At 41.3% G+C, this 21,577-nt stretch overlaps 1 protein-coding gene across 2 annotated transcripts in view; it reads left to right on the top strand.

Annotated features, from left to right (window-relative positions):
- The window catches only part of MYOM1 (myomesin 1), an 848,953-nt gene that overhangs the window by 740,242 nt on the left and 87,134 nt on the right, over nt 1-21,577 (top strand). For both annotated transcript variants that reach the window (XM_044065566.1, XM_044065567.1), the window contains exon 28: nt 11,659-11,726. In XM_044065566.1, coding sequence (XP_043921501.1) covers nt 11,659-11,726 — 68 coding nt within the window. The remainder of the gene's footprint in view (nt 1-11,658; nt 11,727-21,577) is intronic.

Here is a 21,577-nt window from a genome sequence, read left to right as displayed (position 1 = left end):
TAATCAGAAGCAGGGTGATGATGGATGAATATTTTGCTGCTGATATGCAGTTCCAGTAACCACTCCCTCAAAAATGAAAGGATGTTTATTTCATTCGTGCTTGCAGTTCTGAAATCCTCATCCTAGAAGTGGCTGGCATAAAGAAATGGTTTCCATAAAAGGTATACCAAATCTGTACAAAAGAAATCAAAGTCAATTAGAGGCAGTGATCATCTTGGAGGTTTAAAGTGAGGACTTTTAAGACCAACAGAAAAATATTGACTGCAAACTTAAGACAGAATGGTGCACAGGCTGAGAAAGCAGATGCATGTTCCTTGGCTGAGGAATAAGCTATGTTTAAATAAGTTGTGGATGGCGCTGAAACTTACTTCTGTGTCCAGCATGCAAGTTTCTAAACCTTACTCCTCTGCCAAGTATGAATATTTTCTTCCAGTTTTGAAGGTTCAGTATTCTTGTAGCAGGCCTATTGAATCAGTCAAGGGTTTCCAGGACTTCAACACAGAAGGCTGAGTTATTGGGGAACTAAAATCCTAGCCTCCAGGCCAACAGGCTGAAGGACTTTAGATCTGAATTAAGGACAAAGTTTACTAGGCTGACAAGGACTAAGTTGTAATGGCAATGGCAAAAAAAAAAACACAGCTGTCCGAGCAAAGCTGTTGCCACCAGAATTAGACTTCCTAGACTGATCCCAGTTTCAAGAGCACTTTCTGAATTATGATAAAGGGGTAAAAGGCATCAGTCTGTGAGTCCAGCTGAAACACAAAGCATTGTTCTTATAATTTTGGATGATGAACTCAAGAACAGAACCTCTACACTTGAGTTTTAAGATGACTAGTAAAATGTTTATTTTGAGTGTGCACTGTGGATATATAATCCATTGATACACTCCCTGAGATTCATAAAGGTTTTAGCAAAATGCAAAAGCCTTAACTTAGAAGATTTCACATTATGTTGAGCCTTTCAAATTCACAGTCTGCTGTACCACTGAGGTTTTATCCTTGCAGGGCCCTCTGTGTGGAAACAATCATCTGGGTAATGTCACAGCCTAATGTAGCAGTCTGGAGGAGTGGTTAGTGCTAAACTGTGTGCTCTCCCTTCAAATATCCACAGCTCCTGATTTGCTTGGTCAAGCTTTTCAAGTAAAATTTTACTGTAGGAGGAAAAGTGATCACTGTCAATACACATCAATCACTTAGTCATTCTTATGGGAGTACACACAGTGCAGGGTAATTAAAAAAATATGTGGGAGTGGGGGTTCATAGGTGTGCAAGTGTGTGCATTTTTGTAGGAACATGAATGCGGCTGCATGAGTGTGTGTGTGTGTGTGTGTGTGTGTGTGTGTGTGTGTGTGTGTGTGTGTGTGTGTGTGTGTGTGTGTGTGTGTATACATGTGCATGTGTATGCGAGTGTGGGCACATGTGTATGTGTATGAGTGTGTAGGTGGTGCCTTAGCTAACAAGATACATCGGCTGCTACGGATAACTTTAGCATGGTCTGGTCTCACAGCACAAGTGTTCAACTCAGAAACATTGTTAAGTGTCAATAATGATTTTTTTCTCATTGTTTCTATGCTTGCCTCCGAAATACTTTTTCCCGTTGTCACACTAATTGACCAAACTGTGTTAGGCAATTAGAATAAACAGTGAGGACTTTAGTGAATCTTACAGACTGTCTTATGTTAGGTATAAGTTTTTGATGAGAATGTCCAGCATAAGTTATGTTGGCCTGAAGAAAGACAAGTTGTAGTGGACCTTCAGTGCTACAGCAGCATTGCTTCTCCGCATGTCTGTTATGATTTTGTGAGTCCTTGTTTGCTGATATAGCACACTACTATTGCTTTGTCTGTGTTGATCTGAGGAAGGCATGGAAAAAGCTGGTTTGTAAGGCTATTACAGCCTTCAAAATTGTTATATTTTTAAATTTAATGTGAAGTTTCTTTTATTATGGAAACCACAAACTGCATACTAGAAATATCTTGAAATATGTTCTCCATGCATAGTTTGAGGAACCTGTTAAGATGCTCTGATATGGAATTAGGGGTTGGAAGGAGATCCTAAATGACAGATTGTGAAACTCTATTCACCAAAAAAAAATTCCTTCCATACTGAGTAGAGAAGCATGCTTGGAGCTTCCAGAGGATGTGAGGCCTGTCTTTAACAAGTCATGTTTCCCTATGGTCCCTGTTGTACCAACAGCAGATAATGCAATGTCTTTCCAGTGGAAGGCAAGGGTTCCATGTAATATCAGACAAAAAAAAAACCTCTCCATAAGTTAAATGGTTCTGCAAAGGTCACTATTCTGGAAGAAATCCAGGAGACTGTAAAATAAATCACCACAGTCTGAATTTGGGCCCTTAAGTGAATATATTTAACTCATATAAAATCCATCAGTTTCCTGTTGGACAGTGGAGAAGATCTCTTTCTTTTCCACTGTTCTTCTTGATGTAGTGGCGGTATTGACAAAACTTTTATTGTCTTTGTGCTGCCCTTCACTGACCATTCTAGTCATCCGGTCTGCCCACATAGTCCATTATGGCAACCAGGAGTGAGAGTTGGGCTAGCCAGGAGTGGCCATCATACTATAGATGGATGGCATGTTAATCCCTGTCCCCTCTGTGTAGTCTTTATGTTCTGTTACTGGTGCACAGATCTTGTGAGATGGATGCCCCCACCTCTGTGATGACATGCCTATCTTTAGGTCCCACCTTCCAGGGGCATACTAAGCCCTTTGTAGGCTCATCTAGCACCATAGCTGTAATCAAATCCTGGTTGCTTGGATCATAGTCATGGCTTCATCCCTCTATGCCTTAGAGCTGAACCAGAGGCATTCATAATGGTGTGTGTAACACTAAATGTCCTTCTATATCACTGTCACACTATTCTTTACTATAGGGAACTCCCACTTAGGATAGCCCGACGTTCGGCCAGTATACCAAAGCTTTAGCTTGTATGTGCCATCTGTCACACATATGCTCCCTGAACAGGATGTAGGTCATAAAGGTGGTGTATGGACACAGTTACCGGAACTTCTTTGCCACCAGTCTGAAAGCCATTATTGCTCTTTGGTCTTAACGCCTTATTGATTTACTGAATACTTGGAAATCAGATAAGTGCCCCATTGGGGTAATTTTATTTTAATTTCCTTTGGTGTTGTATTTTATTTTGCTTGCCTAGAGTTCATGTCATCCAAGAAGGGGAAATGTCCCAATTGGGAAACATTTTTTATTCCATGATGTTACTGGTTCCTCAAATGGAGGGTGCTTGAAGACCTATTCTGGATCCTGCTCAACAACTTTCTCAAGGTCCCCTCTTTTTGGATGCTTACTCTTCAAACCTTGTTTCTTCTTGTACTATCCCAGGTTTTTCTGGTGTCTTTGCATCTGCAGGATGCTTACCTTCACAACCTTATTCACCCTCTTTTCAGGAAGTGTTTGCATTTCTCTGTTTCTACCTCTTATTTTCAGTTCTCTGCTTTACCCTTTGGCCTCACTACTACCCCAAGAGTATTCTCAAAAATGCAGAGCTCCTGTGATTGATTTCTGCAGGCTCCAAGGCATTCAGATTTTTTCCTTATCTACGCAACCTATTGCTTCAGGCAACTTCTCCCAGTCACCAGTTACAGGATCTGGACTTCGCCATCCCTCTTCTTCAAAGTCTTCACTTCCTTATCAATTTCCAAAAGTCATTCCTGAGATGCAGGATCAGACAGTGCCAATTTTGGCCTCTCTTCCTCCTCCAAATGTTTTGGCATTGACAGCCTTCTTTCACTCTCTTCTTGCTCGGACTGTCATTCCAGAAAGAGAGCTTGTTTGTGCCATGGGATTTATGGTGTCTTCTATTCCAATACTGTCTCTGGCCAGGCTCCAAATGCAGAGGCTTCAATGGTACCTCAAGTCATTTTGGCTGCAGCATTGCCATCCTCTGGACTTCAGTGTACCTCTCCTTCCTTGTCTGAAAAAGGAATTTGAGTGGTGGATTCAACATTTTGCTCTCAACCCAGGCCTGCCCTTTCAGCCTCCAGTCTCTTCTCACGAACTGTTCACTGATGGCTCAGACATGGTGTGGGGGATGCATGTGGTTACCTGAAAGTTCAGGGTCTTTGCCCCTCCATCATAAGTCAGACCATATCAACATTAAAGCAGTGGGAGCTTTGATTCTGGCCCTTCAGGCTTTTCACATCATGTTCTCTCCAGGCCCTGTGAAGGTGTACACAAAAAAACTACAGTGATACAGTATGTCAACAAGCAGGGAAGCACAAAATCTTACACCTTCTTCAGGTCTGAGATGTGGCTGTCACTTATCAGTTAACTCTTCAGGCAGTATGTATTCCTTCAGTAAACAATCTAGTGGCAGACTCTTTGAGCAGGTCCAAAACACAGGCTTACGAATGGATGCTTCACAGAGAAATGTTTCTGGACATTGTCCACTGGAGAGGTATTCCTCGGGTAGATCTTTTTACCTCCCCTCTGAACAGGCAATTCCTTCTCTTCTGTTCCAGAGTGCCATGCCATCTGGCATCTTTATGCATTCCATCCTCTTCCTCTTCTTCCAAGAGTCCTGCAGAAGATTCAGCTAGACTCCCCAAAACTCTTGCTAGTGACTCCCTTTTGGGCAAGACAACTCTGGTTTCCCTTCTTAATGCATCTGGCCAGGGGCAATCACCACAAGTTACCTCAATGGTTCAACTTCCTCACACAGGACAAGGGGGTTTCTCATCAATCTTCATTTGTCCACTCTTCAACTGATATTGTGGGTGATAGGGTCTGATCCTTTTTATGCACCTCTTTTCTGAGGACATTCTTAGAGTTTTACAAGAGGCAAGGAAACACACAACCAAAAAATCTTATATGTCCAAATGGAAAAGATTTTTTTATCTGGTGCTATGCTTGTAACCAGGGCCCTTTTCCAGTGAGGATCCCTTTGGTCTTTTCCTGTTTGTGTAAGTTGCTGCAGTCTGGCTTGACCACTTCTACTGTGAAGGCCAATTTGTGAACCATTTTGACTTGTCTGCCCTTGAATCCTCCCTTGGCTTTTGAGGTCAAACAATTTCTTAAAGGAGTCCTGCACCTTGGACCTCAACGGAAGCTAATTGTTCTTTCTTGGGGCCTTAATTTTATTTTGGAAAAATTGACTTAGGCTTCTTTTGAGCTTGCAGATTCTGCTTCTTTGCAACATTGTACCTGGAAGACTGACTTGTCACTGGCTCTTACTTCTGCTGGGAGGGTTTCTGAGCTTCAGACCCTTATGGCCATTCCTCCTTTTTTGTTTTGTTTTTTTCACAGGGAGAGGGTCTCCATTTATACTAATCCTGCTTTTATGTTCATGGTGGTAAATGAGTTGTCCTTGAATCAGTCAGTATGACTATCTTCCTTTTTTCCCTTCTCCTCAGGCTGACAGAGAGAGGGCATTGCATACCTTGGAGTTGCACAGACAGCTCAGGTATTATTTGGATAAAATTAAAGCCATTCATAAATCAGACCAGCTTTATGTTTCTTTTCATCCCAGGGCATTGGGTTTAGCTGTTGCTAGGCAAACCATCTCCTCCTAGATATCCAAGGTAATTTCTTTTTGTTATTCTTTTCATGGCAAATCTATGCTACTTCTGTTAGAGCTCAATCTACTAGGGTTCTTGCCTGTTCTGGTGCTTTCTTCAAGGGGATGGGCACCAATTCCATACTTGAAGCTGCTACTTGGTCTTCAGTGTATACCTTTTACTAAGCATTATAACTTGGATATGGTTTTTAGTGACAGTGCAGGTTTTGCTAGAACCATTTTATATGGGTTTGTTGAGGGCTCTTCTTAGCCTTCCAACTCCCATTCTGTTTCTTAAGCTTTTATACTCTCCTTATAGTAAAGAATACTGCAGCAGTGATAAAGAAGGCCATAGTGCAGCTGTATAAAATCTTACCATAATAGTACATGCCCTTCTCTACTCTGCTGCTTGCAGTATTTGCTCTCTCCCTCCAACACCCTCTTATTTGCTCTGTTTTTTGTTTTAGATTCCCTTCTGGCTGAGGTCTCCCCTTTTCTTCTGCATTTTCTCCTTCTGCATGTGCATAGACTCCTTTGTCCTTTGGAGACTGTTCTCTACTGGGGCAATTCAGTTCTTGGTAATTACATCCATATGTCACCTTTATGCCCTATGTCCTGTGCAGGGACCGTACGTATGACAGATGGTGCATACAACATCATAAGGCTTTATAATACTGGGTGAACATCGGGCTATCCTAGGTGGAAGATCCCTATAGTAAAGAATACTGCTACAGTAAAGAGATTGGAACCAACAGAGTTTCAATGGAGAGTAATCTGCAAATGTTGATTTACTGCAACAATGACCATTCTTAGTGTAAGATCTGTATTACCTGAAGAGCTTAGGAGGCTTAAAAAAGGATCCATCGGAAAGGCAACTAATAAAAGCTGCACTATACAGTGTATAAAGCAAGACTTTTACTGGCTATGTGACCAAATTTTTAACAATCAGGTCACAATATTTATGCCTAGAACAAGTATGCCATTTTCTCCAGGTATAAGCACGAACACGGGGCAGTGGTGCAGCGGTGCAGCGGTAACGTTGTCACCTCACAGCAAGAGGTTCTTCAGTTCGATTCTCAGCTGGAGTGCCTTCTGTGCAGAGTCTGCATATCCTCCCTGTGTTTGTGTGGGTTTTCTCCAGGTATTCCGGTTTCCTCCCACGTTACAAAGATGTGTCAGGAGCATTTCTCCCAAGGCCACCACTGAAAATTGGCTTAGTTCCAAGTCGGACTTTCCCGGTAAACAAATGTTAAATAAATAATCAGCAAACAGAAATCAGATACACTGCTTATGTTAAGTCTGCAGGGCAACTAGAATAAGCAATACTGCTAAAAACTTTAGTCATCTCCAAGAGAGGGTGAAGTGCCAGTACTGGCACCCTGCCAAAATATATTTTATCAATGAGCCTGTAGAGAGTTGAAAGTAAAGTGGAGATTCCACACAATTTGCTGGAAAAAAACTTAATATAGTAAATGTCTCCTGCAAGGAGGAGAATTTGGAAATTATCACATATTTCTGGATGTTACCGATATGAGGGTTGGGAGGGTGGCCTAATGGTTAAAGTGTTTGCCTTACAAACACAAGGTGCAGGGTTTGAGTCTCGCAAGGGATAATTGGCTAGGCTTAAAATGGCTCGCAAGGGCAGTTAGCTTAGTACTAACCTATGAACCTATGAAAGAGAGGCTGCAGTTTCGCATGGAGTACAGTTCTGCTATTGAAAATGGCACTATGATACAAATCCATTTCTCTAATTTAGTAAAGGGACTGAAAAGGTGGGAGGTTGGTGCAATGATTAAGGTGTTTACCTTATAGACACACGGTGCAGACTTTGGTTCTTACTTGGGGTAATTGGCCAGGCTTAAAATGGTCTACAAGGGCAGTTAGTGTAGTAGTAATCAAGGAACCTAATCTAAGAGACAGAGATGTTTATGTAGAAGTGACATGGATAACACTGACATAAGTAAAGATATGGTAGCTTGATTCTAAGACATCAGTTTATCATGTTTTTCTGAATTTAAAGTCACAAAATAGTTATGTAAGCAACATAAATAATGGAAGACAAGAAAGGAATGGAATGGAGAATGAGTGTGGTGATGAAGAAGATCAAAGTAAGAATAGTGCAGAGTGCAGCTAAAAAGATAAGAACAGACAGGTGGAAAAGTACAAGCAACAAGAATGGTCTGAGATGATTCACCTGCCAACTGTGAAAATGAGATAGAATCACTGTGAGGTTAATATGGCACCAACTAATAAAGAAATCCATACTAGGCTGTTTTTCAGTGCTGTGTTGCCTTTTTGAAACTTAGCAGCCAAAACCACAATGGAAGTATAAGATAATGATTAACATTAAGGAGACAAAACAGGTCCAACATCCTTAGGAAAGTTCCTGAATATATGAGTATGCACAAGGCAAATGAAGATAGAAAACAGCATGTAACGCAGGTCCAGAACCCTATAAAATTAAATACAAAAGCATGTAACAGCTTACTTAGCTTGCTTAGTCCCAGAAGAGGTAGTTCTCTCTGAAGATATTAAGCACAACAAGATACCCAAGTCAGAAATATGCTAAATTAATTAAATGAATTTATAAATTTGCTATAGCTAAGTAGAGCTCACTGTCATGTTACAAGACTGATTGCCTAATATTTGTTTGGTCCTGTAAAATGTCCTCCTTTCTCTAGAGACCAACCAGGAATGCCACAGACAAGGTCATTTTACTAACACAGTTTGAATATGGACTTCCGCTCATAGCAGCAGCATCAATGAAAAGTTCCATCCAAACTCTAAACAACTCTGTCTGCCATTTATTTATTTATTGAAATTTGGTTACTGGGATGGTCCACTGGGCTAAACTGGCCCATTTTCAGTGGAGGCCCAGGTAGAAAACCTCCACAAATATAACATTATCTAGATAAACAATATAGAACAATATTATCAAAGCGTTAACCTCTTAATGCTCCAAAAACATAAACATTTGACAATTCTATACTTAACAGTGTAGAACAATTATTTACAAAGTTTATGCTTCTTAAAGTGAGAAAGAAAGCTGATGTGTACACAGACTATTTAACAGTTTAAAATAATTTTATGCAAAGCTTTAGATTCTATAGAGAGAAAATTGGTATGTAAAAGTTATGAAAAATTATACCAGCAGGGTAACAACAGTTGCAGTTTGCAAACATATGAGTTTAAGAAGATTAAGAATATGTAGGGGGTAAGACTAGGTTTATGGAGATTGAGCATGATGTTGGGCAAGGGTGGGCACATTGGGGCACTTACAAAATCCATGTGGTAGAGAGGTGTTTGTGTAAGGAAATTTTAAAGAGTGCAAGGCTTTGAATAGACCTAATATGTAGTGGGAGAGAGTTCCAGTGTGGAAAGCTTTTGAAAGGTCTGGAAATATCGAGGCAACATATTTGCCGGAGTCCCTTTCTTTGTTGATTGTGTCCATAAAAGAGAGCAAGGTAGTCATGGTGCTGTGGACTGGTCTGAAGCCATGTTGTGTAGGTGAGAGAATTTGTTTGTCAGAGAGATAGTCCAGAAGTTGAAATTCAATGCACTTTTCCAGAATTTTTGAAACAGTGGAAAGGATAGCAATAGGGCATTAGTTAGAAGATTAGAAGGGTCTCTCCTTTGTGGAGTGGTAGAATAAAAGTCATTTGCCAGTTATGTGGGACATAGGATTCAAGGATAGATCTTTTTATTCGTTTACTGTTAGGATATACAGTTACGTCTGCCGCTAGTCTAAGATATTCAGTGGGAAGGTTGTCTGCTGCATTATTACCTGGTTTAAGTTTGAGTAGAAGTCATTTAATAGTGAAAATGGGAACTGGGTTTAAGGAAAAAGAGGAAGTAGGAGAAGATTATTAGGATTTGGTGGTTGTATAGGGTGGAGGACTGTAAGTGGATTTGAGTAGTGGAGTTAATATCCATGATGACTCAGAGAAAGTTAGAGGTGATAATGGCTATAGTTTTGATAAAGTGGGTGTTAAAAATGTTAGCTATGATAGAGTTTTTTTATCAGGGAATGGTGTGGGTGTCACTATAGTGCCAGGGTTTAGGAGAGATGACATTGCTGACCAGAACTTTTTTGGGTTTGTACTTGTTATTGGACTGGAATTTTTTAAATGATATTCCTCTTTATCTTTTTTTATTTGCTTTTTGACATGGTTTTGGAGTTGTCGATAGTTTTGCAAGGTGGAGGGGTTTTTGTTTTTTTGCCATTGTCTCCAGATTTTGGCACAGTTGTGCATCAGTTGTTTTGTAGATTTTGTAAGCCAGGGAGCATTGTTAAATTTAATCCTTTTCATCCAGAGAGGGGCAAGTTTGTTTTAAGGTTTCAAGAAATAGATTGTTAAACAGAATGACTGCATCATCTAGGGAAGTAGTTTTTAAGCAGTTCCAGTTGATGAGTTTCAGAAGGTCAGTGAAAGTTTGTGGGTTAAATTGTCTAGATTTGGGGTTTGTTTAGTGTGGTGTTCTTTTTGAAGAGATGGAGATGGTCTGAGGACAAATCCTAGAAGATAATCTTGGGATTGTACCAGCTAAGGAGATTTGGTTGGGGTCACTTACTAGAATCCAGTCTAAGATGGCTCCATCAGTGCTTCATTTGTTGGGCCTTTTAGGGGGTGTAATTAACTGGGTGAACTGATATAATCTGATATAGGATGAAGGAAATTCTGAGCAGATATTAGACTAATTGATGTTAACATCTCCTAAAGTAATGGTTTTGTTTTTGATAGTTTGGGAGATCCAAGCCAGGACATCTTCTAAGATAGGTATGTTGTCGCCTGGGGAATATAGAGTACAACTATAAATAGTTTTTTGTTACTGTTTAGATTTAGATAAGTATTAGAATTTCTTCTGTGGTAAATACTGTGATATTATAGGAGTAGGGGATATATAGTAGGAGATAGATTAGAAAAGGGCAACAATGCCTTCTTTTTTGTTTAATCTATCTTGTCTGAGAGTACAGAATCCTTGGGGAAGGAATTCAAGGCCTTGTTATTTGGCTTGAGGCAAGTTTCTGTGACAGCAATAATGTCTGGTTGATTATGTGAGGTCCAGGTATGAAACTCACGTTATTTAATTTCGACTGCTTTGGAAGTTGATTGTGATTAGCTTTACATGTTTAGGAGAGTGAGCTTGGGAGGGTAGGTTTGATGAGTTACGACCTGGGTTAGTTTATATATCACCACTTAGTAGTAATGTTTCATTTATCCTCTCCCCTAGAACTGTGGTATCACCCTTCATAAAGTCAATTGACTACCTGTCCAACAACATGCCCACCTGCTTCTTAGATCCCAACTCTCCAGGCTCCTCAAATAACACTCCTGTCTCTCCCTTACCTCCAACATCTTCAGACAACCTGCCAGTTGCAATCTAAGAAGTCTTAACCACTCTGGTCCACATTTTCAATGTCCCAGAACCAGAGTTTATTGCATTCATCATTTTTTCGCCAGTCTAGGCCTCAAACACTGGGAATCCCTCCCTACTAATCTTAAAGACCTCAGCTTGTACCCATCACTTTGTGCTCCTGTTCACCAGTCAGGGACCTTTGTCTTTCTCTCATTATTTCCCCACACGGTTATGTGACATCCCTTCCACATAATACAAATTGTATACAGTTAATTTCTGTGTGTCTTTACTTTACTTTTCCTGTCTTTTACATGTTGTGCTCCATCCATTCACTGTTTCACAGTCCTTTTCTTCCTACCTCATTACTTTAACTATCCCTTCCTTCCATCCCCTGTCTGGTGTACTTTACTATTATTACTGATTCATTGCTATCTTCACAACATTTTTTGTATTCATAATACTACTCATTAACTTGCTTGTCTACTGTCATTTGTATTTGTCTGGGCTGAAACTGAAATAGGTCCATTTGGATCAGTGCTTTACCCAGTTGCAAAACTGAATGAACAAATAAAAAAATGAATACAAAGTTAATGGTTTCCATTACTATTTCCCTTTGTTCATGCAAAAATTGACAAAAAAAAGACAAATTGTACAAATGTAAAATACAATGACTTGTTTTCAATGCATGCATTTATTTTAAGAAAACTTAAGTTTTTAAAAGTGTCTGCTGAGATATTACCAGTGTATAAATGTAATTTCTTGTTTCTAGGGCCTCACTTTGTGGAATATTTGTCATGGGAGGTTACTCCAGAGTGCAATGTGTTATTAAAATGCAAGGTAAGAAAAATCAACTGCAATCATTTAACAATGATATGTGTGAAGGCTGCCAGCCTAGCCAGATAGGATTTTATACATGATTCCCTCATTTGTAAATATGAATCTTGAACTACAGACTTGTTTTCTTAATTTAAAGAATATGCTGTGAAATGTTGAACTTTAAACAATGTAGCAACATTACCCTCTGCTGTAAAGAAAGCTAAGTCAAGCGTTTCTTGTCTGTCTTTTGAAGTTGAAATTATTTCATGCCTATTCCTTTGAAGTTAGAATTTGGAGTTTATGAGTCTGGAGTAAAGCATCCTGCCTATTGTTTTAACTTAAGGAATAATTGCTAGAGTTTACATGTGGAATATATTTTATTGATGTAGATTCCTGCAGGTGCAAGATAACAATTATGTAGTATCTGTTAGCCTGGGAACACCAGGAAAGTGTAAAAGAAATTATGTAATGTGAACAAGGACGGCAACAGCAATTTAAACAGAGAGAACCAGAGATTATTAAGCATTTTTGTCTTGACTATCCAACTCACAGCACTGTCGTGCTCATATGTAAGTTATCTTAGACTTGTGTTTTCTTTTAGAAATAGCTAGGAACTAGAAAGATTAGACTAAGTGTTTTTCTGTGATGTCAGAACTGTACTACTGAATTATTTTAAGTATTTCGGTGTGATCTCTGAACTCTTGACTAGCACTGTATAGTAAGAAGTATTGTCTTGCATTTTTATTATTTATTATTAAATATTTTAAACCTTTCAACTGTGGCTGTTTTGTGTAGAGATAAGTTAAGCTCTAAGAGTACATTGCGTGTATATAAGGATCCTGTACCAAGTCACTCTAATAAGTCTTGACTGTTTAGTCATATTACCAATTGGATAATAATATTGCACAGTAATAATTGGACACCATTTTAAGGGCCTTGGAGTAGCTGATAAATATTAGCTAGGTGGTGGCAAGTGGTACTACCGTATAGTCTGGGGAGAAAGGGGCACAGCTGGAGAACCTGTGCCAGCCTTCCCCAGAAGTGTCTGTGTGGTTGTATAAACTCTTATCTCAAAGTGTGTATGTGTCAGCTACTTGGGCAGGGACACAAAGCACTGGTTGGACAGAGAGGGTACTTGAGATTTTAGCTTGCCCAGCTGGCTGAGATCTGGACCCTATAGCTGTGCCAGTGGGGAGTCTTATTGGGGACCTGGAGAGCAAGGGAGCGACCAGCCCCAGACAGACTGTGATCTCTGTGTGCTGTTAAGGGGAAATTGCACTTTAGTGTGTGTATTTGTTATCCTTTCCTCATATATGAGAAGCCCTCTCTGGTGTTAGTGGTGAGGACTGAGGCTCCTTGATTGCTGGGCCAGGGCACGGGCATCACAATATGCATGAAGCTGTTCATGTGTAGTAATGACACACACACCCTAAATTGGCAGTACACCATTTTCAGGAGTTTGATAATAAAAAAAAACTGTATAAATAGCATTTAGTTTTAGAACACTTAGGTGTGATAATTTGAGCACTGCTGTTGTAATACCTGCAGGGATGACCATGCCATTTAATAACGCTAACTAGCATCTACTATTAAGACAAGTCCTTTTGGGTCATTCCAGTGATGAACATTGCAGTAGTTCTTCAGGGAGATACAAGAAAGTATTGTTTCACAGAAAAGGTGGTTAAGGTCACAGTAATTGAAGCAAACCTTTCTGATGAGGAGGATCAAGAAAGTACAGTTGTGTACACTTGCCATAAATGTAGATGTTCGAATGTATTCACTGTTGCAGTCATCACATTTGGGTTATCTGCTTGGAGTAGCCCTCAGTCGGCCTGATTATCAAAGTCTTGGGTCCTGCGTCAGTTGCTGTCTCATCTTCCATGACATCAGGTAGTCAAGGGTATAAAGTATGCAGCCGATGCCATTACATCAGTTTTTCTTTCCCCAGATGTCAGGTGCTACCCTAATGGGAAGCAATTAAATATATATATATATATATATATATATATATATATATATATATATATATATGCAAGGTTATACCTCCAACAAAAAAGCAAATACACCAAAAAGCTTTTAAGCATAGTAAAGGAGAATAGAGGTATAGCCAAAAAAAGTCAGGGGGCTGGAGGGAGGGTAACCAGGACTGCAACAGTAAATACTCTCGAACATTTACATTTATGGTAAGTGTACACAGCTGTACTGTGTTCTTCATGTTTCACTGTTGCAGTCATCACATTTGGGTCGATTCCCAAAGCTAAGGATGAGAGGAGGAATTTAGACAGCATTAGGACCAGCTATAAGGCCCTGCAAGACTGCAGAGGCAAAGTCAGCTCTGGATTTAGAGAAAATTGGAAAATGGTAATACTTGGTGAAAGTATGTACAGAACTCCAGGTAGCAGCTTCTAGGATGTCTCTGGTAGAGACACCTCTGAGAAAGGCTGTAGAGGTAGATGCAGCCCTGGTTGAATGTGGTCTAACCCCCTGTGGGATAGGTTTTCCATGGTGCTTATAGCAGAAATGAATGCAATGGCCTATCCATTTAGAAATGGTTTGCTTTGAAATAGCCTTCCCCTCTGCCCCTGCAGCAAATGCCACCAGCAGTTGTTCAGATTTCCTTTGAGGTTTAGTCCTGTCCAAGAAAAATCTAAGTTGTCTGTGCACATCTAAGAAGTGCTGTATCCATTCCCCTTTGTTCTGTGGATTAGAAAAAAAGGTTGGCAAATGAATGGACTGATTAAGAGCCATAACTTGGGCATGAAGGAGGGATTGGTCCTGAGGGACACCCTGTCTACATGGAAGATGATGAAAGGCTCCCCTGCCATAAGAGCCTGTAATTCAGATACCCTTCTTGCTGAAATGATTGATAAAAGGAAGGCTGTTTTCCAAGAAAGGAATTTTAACTTGGCACTTGCAGCTGGCTCAAAAGGAGGTAGATTGAGTTTTTCCAATACAAAGTTAAGGTCCCAGGCTGGAGTTGGGGGTCTCCTGGGTGGTCTTAAGTTTTTGGCCCCTCTGATGACTGCTTGAGCAGTGGATGAGAGAAGAGGGGTGGTTCTGTGTTGTAATGAGCTGAAATGGCTGAGGCATGAATTTTGATGGAGGAAAAGGAAAGACCCTTGTGAAGCATCTCAGTTAAGTATTGATGAATCTGAGGTAAATTGGGCGCTGCTGTGCCCATCGCTTGAGTTTGATTCCAGGCACAGAATCTTTTCCATTTTTCAGCATAAGATTTTCTAGTACTAGGCCTCCTTGCCTCCAAAATGACATCCAACACTTGCTTACTGAGGGATGGTAATGGAGAGATTAGGTAATTAGCCAGGCTGCCAGGTTCAGTCTTTGAAGCTGAAGGTGCAGAATCTGGCCCTCCTGCTGTGACAGCAGGGTAGGGGTCTGAGGCAGGTGCCATGGAGCCAGCAGTGGCACACTGAGCAAGAGGAGGTACCAGTGTTGGCGTGGCCAGTCAGTATCATCCTTGGTTTGTCCTGTTTGATCTTTAGTAGTACTTTGGAGAGGAGAGGCAGAGAAGGAAAGGCATAAACTGATAGATTTTTCCAGCTGAAGGACAGGGCATCCACTTTCCAAGCTTGTTTGTGGGGAGTCCATGTGCAAAATTTGTCGAATTGGTAGTTCTGGGGGGGAGGCAAACAGGTCTATATCTGGGCTCCCCCATTTGTTTGTCAACATGTTGAAAATCTTTGGTTCCAGTTTCCACTCGTGTCAGTCCATGAGATTTCTGCTTAGTTCTTCTGCCAGTGTATTTAGTTTTCCTGGCAGAAATTGAGCCTGTAGATGCACTTGGTAGCTCAAGGCTGTGTTCCACAGAGCCATGGCTAGTCTGCAGAGGGGGTATGAATGGGTACCCCCCCGCTTGTTTATGTACCACATAACAGTGGTGTTGTCCATCTTTACCATTAATTGTCCTGGAAGAATGTGGTCCGTGAAGGCTGTCAGAGCATTCTGTACAGCTAACATTTCTTTTTGATTGATATGCAGGTGCATTTGACTTGGGTTCCATTTGCCCTGAATGCACTTCCCTGCCAGGAGAGCCCCCCATGCATAGTCTGATGTGTCTGTTGTTAGGGTTTAGGTAGCAGGGGGTAGAGTGAAAGGTAGTCCCTCATTTTGGTGGCAGGCCTCTGCCCACCAAAGGAATTCTAACTGTAGGCAAGGTATGATAGGAACCATTGCTTCTAGATCCTGAGAATATTGACACCGTAGGCTTTTTAGATACCACTGTAGTTTCCTCATATGCAGTCTTGCATATGGAATTAGTAGAATGCAAGAGGCCATGAACCCCAAAGCTTGCAGTATTTGCCTTGCAGATAGCAGGGTTTTAGTGGCCATTATTTTGAAGTAAGTTGTCAAATGAATTTGTTTCTCTGGTCATCTGGGAAGTTGTGTTCAAGCTTGCTCCCAGGAATATAATTTGTTGACAGGGTACCAGATGTGATTTCTTTTCATTTATGGTGTACCCCAGACAAGTTAGCACCTTTTGTACAAATGCCAGATGATTCAAAAGTATGTCCTGGCTTTCTGCCTGAATTAGACAATCATCCAGGTACGGGTATATTTGAATATTTTTTTGCCTGCAAAATGCGATGACTGGAGCTAGGCACTTTGTGAATACCATGGGCGCAGTTGATAAGCCAAAGGACAGTGCAGAGAACTGATAGTGCATGTAGCCTACTTTGAAGTGTAGGTATCTTCTGCAAGATTCCCTGATTGGGATGTGCAGGTAAGGTTTCCTTTAAATCCAGTGTTGCCAACCAGTCATCATTGCCTAGCATAGGAAGCAACTGGTGAAGAGTTAGCATCTTGAATTTTGGGATCACCAAAAAGGTGTTTAGGATAGAGAGGTCCAGGATAGGCTGCCATGAGTTGTCTTTTCTGGGTACCAGGAAAAGTCTTGAGTAGAAACTTTGTCCCTTTTCCTCTTCTGGTACAGTTTGAATAGTCCTTATGCTTAAGAGAGAGAGTACTTGCTTTTGAGCCTCTGCCCACTGATTTGGGGGTAGATCTTCCAACCGTTTGGGGTTGGTAACGTGTGGAAGTGAAATCTGTATCCTTGGGAAACTATATTTAAAACCCATTTGTCCTGGGTAATGAGTTCCCAGTCTTTTGCCTGCAGAGCAATCTTTCCCCCTAAAGGAGCAGTCAAGTTGAGAAGTGCTTGGAAGTTTTAAAGGTAAGTCATTGAGACAGCTTACCATAGGGGGGGAGTCTTACTACTCCCTGATTTAGAAGTGGGAGCCCCCCACTGCTTAGTCCTGTGCGTACCCTGGGACTGAAGCCTGGGTGTTCTGCTGGTTCTGGGTTTGGACTGAGAAGGCCTGGAAGAGACAGGAAAGGACCAATTCTTAGAGGACCAATGCCTACTAAATCTTGGAGGCTGTACCTGTAGGAAATATTTAACAGTTTGCATAGATTTAGCTTTTTCCTCCATCTTTTTAAGTACTTCTTCTGCTTTGTTGCCAAACAGGTGGTCCTGATTTAAGAGAGCATCCAGCAATTTAGCTTTAACATGATCTGGCAAGGATTGCTCCTTAAGCCAAGCATGCCTTCTAAGTACAGTCCCAGTGACAGCAGCCCTGCAAGATGACTCTGGAGAATCAAAACCACATTGCAAAGTATGTTTTCCAACTTGTTCAGCAGAATGCATTAAATCCTGTAAATCCTTATTTTCAGCACAGTCAGGACTCAACATAATTTTCTGTTTAAGCAATGCAATAATATGCTGCTGATACTTTAACATATGAAACTGGCAGCTTAAGGCCCTAATGGCCAAGGTTGCAGAAGGGTATACCTTCTTACCCCATCTATCCAGTGCCCTGGAATCTCTATCAGAGGAGGTAGGATTTTTGGCAGTAGTAGCCTTAATGCCCTTGGGTCCCTGTGAAATGGTCTCAGGATCTACAGTAGGATTTTTAAAAAGGAACTTGTGAGAGTCAAGAACCCTGTAATATCCATCAGTTTTTCTGGGAGCAGGAGGTAAAGTATCAGGGGCCAAGCTAGATTCTGAAAAGGCATCATCAACAATGTCTAGTGCAGGAGGGATAGCTAAAGGCCTGTGTTGAGGCAGGAGTAAGAAGTCCCTAAGCCTCTTTTTAGAATCAAAGTAATCCTGGCTTTCCCAGCAAAAATCCTCCCTAAGAGTATGCAAGGTTTCACCAAAAGAGAAATCCTCTGGGGGGGGGAAGAAGAGGGAATAGAGTCATCGGCATAATAATCCTCATAGGTAGGTAAGGGTAAATCCTGGTCATCAGAGGAAACAGAAATTTCAGAATCATGATCAGAAGTATCATAAGCAAATTCAGTCCTGGGTCTTTTAGAGGGGGAAGGTTGGCTTCCCCTGATTAAAGTAATAAGGTCTTCAGCCATTTTTATCATTTGTTTTTTAGGCATAGAGGCCCGACCATGTGGTCTGGGCGTTGGTTTTCTAGGCATGGTTCGAGCTTTAGGCCTTGAAGAAGAAGATGGCGTCGGTTTAATATGCAAGTCAGTAGGCCTGAATACACCCTCAGAAGCTGGTGTCTGCACAGTGGTTCTGGACCCATCCAAGTTAGAGATATCCGCAAGTTCCACAGTTGAAGCATCTCATGGCATACCGGACTCTGAATGGGTGTCAGTAGAGGCCTGTGAATCTGAAGTAGTGGGTATCAGGGGCTGCGAAAGGGCCTCACTGAGTACCGGCAAACTGGAGACTAGCTTAGGAGAAGCGTCGTCGGCAGCTTTGGACCTAGGTAGCCTGTCTCTGTCCTTATCTTTGTGTTTTTTCAGAATGTTGGTAGTTGAGTGGCTTACCAAAGACATATCTGGATAACTGAATCGAGTACCAAAATATTTAGAAATGTAAATATACCGACGATGAATAGTTCATTGTTTAAATAAGGCACAAAACCAACAGCGAGGTATGTTGTGGTCAGGGCCTAAGCAAGAAATACAGTACGAATAAAAATCTTTATGAGGTATTTGCTTTCCACAAGAAATGCAATTATTGACTTTTACTGACATTGGTTTAGAGCAAGAAAAAGTTTCCCCAATGGGATACTTAGCTTTAGTTGAAGACTTTGGTTCTGAAACTCGAAAACGAAAATTTCAGGAGTCGGCCGAGCTGCACTTGCGAACTGCTTCTGCTTCGGGCACCACACTGCAAGAAAGACTGATGCAATGGCCTCGACAGCATGCTTTATACACCTGACTACCTGACGTCATGGAAGATGAGACAGCAACCGATGCAGGACCCAAGACTTTGATAGTCAGGCCAACTGAGGGCTACTGCAAGCAGATAACCCAAAATGTTATGACTGCAACAGTGCAACACGAAGAACATAAATGAGTGAATTAAAGAATGCATGAGGAAGAGATGAAGTCTTCCTTACATGGACATTGGGAGGGTAGAGTATAAACTGTTAGATTAATAGGACATGTGGATAATGCAATAAATGATGTCTAGACTACATGGGACCCAGACACAGTGCAGCTGCATTTACACAGGTCACATTACATGAACACTGAAACTCTCTCACATCCCTTTATCCCTGTTTCATCCTTATCTCATGTTGTCATCTCCTCACTTAATACCCCTCATTCTTCCTATCTCCATCTTCTCCTCTCTGTTTTTCTTTGTAGATCTCACACTTAATCACTTTACTAGTCCTCTTCCCTCCATATGCCTGATTTATAATTTCTTTGTCTTCTCCCATGGTATCCTTTCCTGCAACTATTTAAACTCACCTCTACTAATGTCTTCATACATCTCTATATGTACTGATATGCTGCTATCCATGTAGCATAAGCCATCTCATTCATTATGAGTACATTTTATAGGTTCATAGGTTCATAGGTAGGTACTAGGCTATCGGCCCTAGGGCCCATACAAGCCTAGCCAAAAAATGTACCCTGGCTTTCGCCACCCAAGAAAATTATTTTCCTATGCCCCTGTCGAGCAGAGCCACAGAAGTGATCCCTGGGGTGAATTTCCCATTTCCCATCCAATCATCAAGATTTTTCTTGAAGAGTGGTAATGAGGAGCTCTGTTTGACATAGATAGTTAGTCTGTTCCAGAGTATGGGAAGTCTCTGGTATGGGAAGTCTCTGGGACAGGAATCTATCCCTCCAGCATGTTCTGTTTATTGTGGTGACAAGGTTAAGGTCCCTAGAGCATGTAGCTCAGAGGGATTGGGATTTCTTTAAGTGGAGCATGTCCAGCAGCTCTGGGTTTGACATAGCTTTGTATGTTAGTCAGAGATCGCCCCTGAGTAGGCGATATGCGATGGAGTAAAGCTGTAGTTTTTTGAGACGGTCTGCAAAGGGCATCTGTTTGAGGCCAGTAATCTTCTTTGTGAGGTATTTCTGTGGTCTTTCCAGTTGTTGTAGATGTCTTGTGAGGTACATACCAAAAGGGGTGTTGTACTCTATAATGGGTCTAATGAGTGATGAGTAGAGTGGAACAATGACCTCTTTTTTTCTGGATGAGAATCCTTTTGTGATGAGATGAGCCACGTAGAAGGATTTCCTGACCACTGTGGTGATGTGATTATCAAAGGAGAGACTACTGTCCACCTGTGTCCCAAGGTCTCTTATCACATTTTCACATTAAGTAGACTACCAGCTATGTGGTAGTTCATGGGTACAGAGTTTTTACCAAACGGGATGACAATACACTTTTTGGCATTGAGCTTTAGGCCATGGCTTTGACACCAGGAATCTGTCTCAGTGAGGCCCTTTTGTAGTTTGTCCACATTGTTAGGAGTTTTGATTATGGCTCCTAGTTTGCAGTAATCTGCAAACTTTGTTAGCCAAAGACCTTCTGTGTTGGCCTGCACTTCAGAGAAGTAGATACCAAACAGGAGAGGATCCAGGACTGAACCCTGTGGTACTCCACTTGTCACTGGTCTGATGTCGGATTTGGAATCCGCTACTTTCACAGTGTGGGTACTGTCTGTGAGCCAGTTGGCAACCCATCTTATGACATAGGGATTTATACCTAGTTTAGTGAGCTTATCTATAATTCCAGAGTGGAGGATGGTGTCAAAAGCCTTGGCGAGATCTAGATAAGCTGTGTGAACCATTTTACCATCATCTATGGCTTTGGTGACTGCTTCAAAGAAGTCAATCAGGTTTAGGAGACATGATCTGCCTTTTACAAATCCAAACTGAGTAGGGTCCAGAGTTTGGAGATTACCAATGTGTTTGTTTATGAGTTCCAAGGTGATACGTTCCATGGCCTTGCAGACCAGGCTCATCAGGCTAATGGGGCAGTAGTTCCCGGGGTCCGTCGTGGCTCCCCCTTTGTGGAGTGGGATAACTGTCGTAGTGCGCCATTCAGTGGGTAAAAAGCCTGAGGTGAGGCTATGATTGAACATGGTACTTAGGTAGGGTGCCAGTTCTTCTGTAGTTCATGTAGAACGCAGCCTGGGATATTGTCAGGTCCCATGGATGCTGTGTTCTTGGCTTTGGAGAGTGTGTTCTTTACCTGTGCAGCCGTGATTATAGGAACTTTGCATTCTTCCGGTATAGAGATGGGCCCTCTAGGGGGTGAGAGGGGGGTAAAGTTAGCACTGAACCTATCTGCTAGGATGTTGGCAATATCAGTTGGTTCTGTATATTTAGTGCCATTATGCTGTAACTCAGAGCAGATCTGAGTGTTCCCATTTAGATTCTTGACATAGCTATAGAATGCTTTGTGGTTATCTTTAGAGTCAGTGGCAATTTTGTTTTCTAAATAGCTTTGGAGGATTTTATGAGGGATCTCAACTTCTTACTGAGGTTGACCAGGGAGTTCCTCCAATCATGGGATTTTACTCTTTTTACAACAGTTTCTTTCTTCTGTTGTAGAGTTTGTTTATGGCAGAGGACCACCAGATTGG

This window comes from Protopterus annectens, chromosome 3.part0, assembly GCF_019279795.1.
Source record: "Protopterus annectens isolate FY-2018-M chromosome 3.part0, PAN1.0, whole genome shotgun sequence".
Taxonomy (NCBI): Eukaryota; Metazoa; Chordata; order Ceratodontiformes; family Protopteridae; genus Protopterus; species Protopterus annectens.
This window is presented reverse-complemented; position numbering and strand designations above follow the sequence as displayed.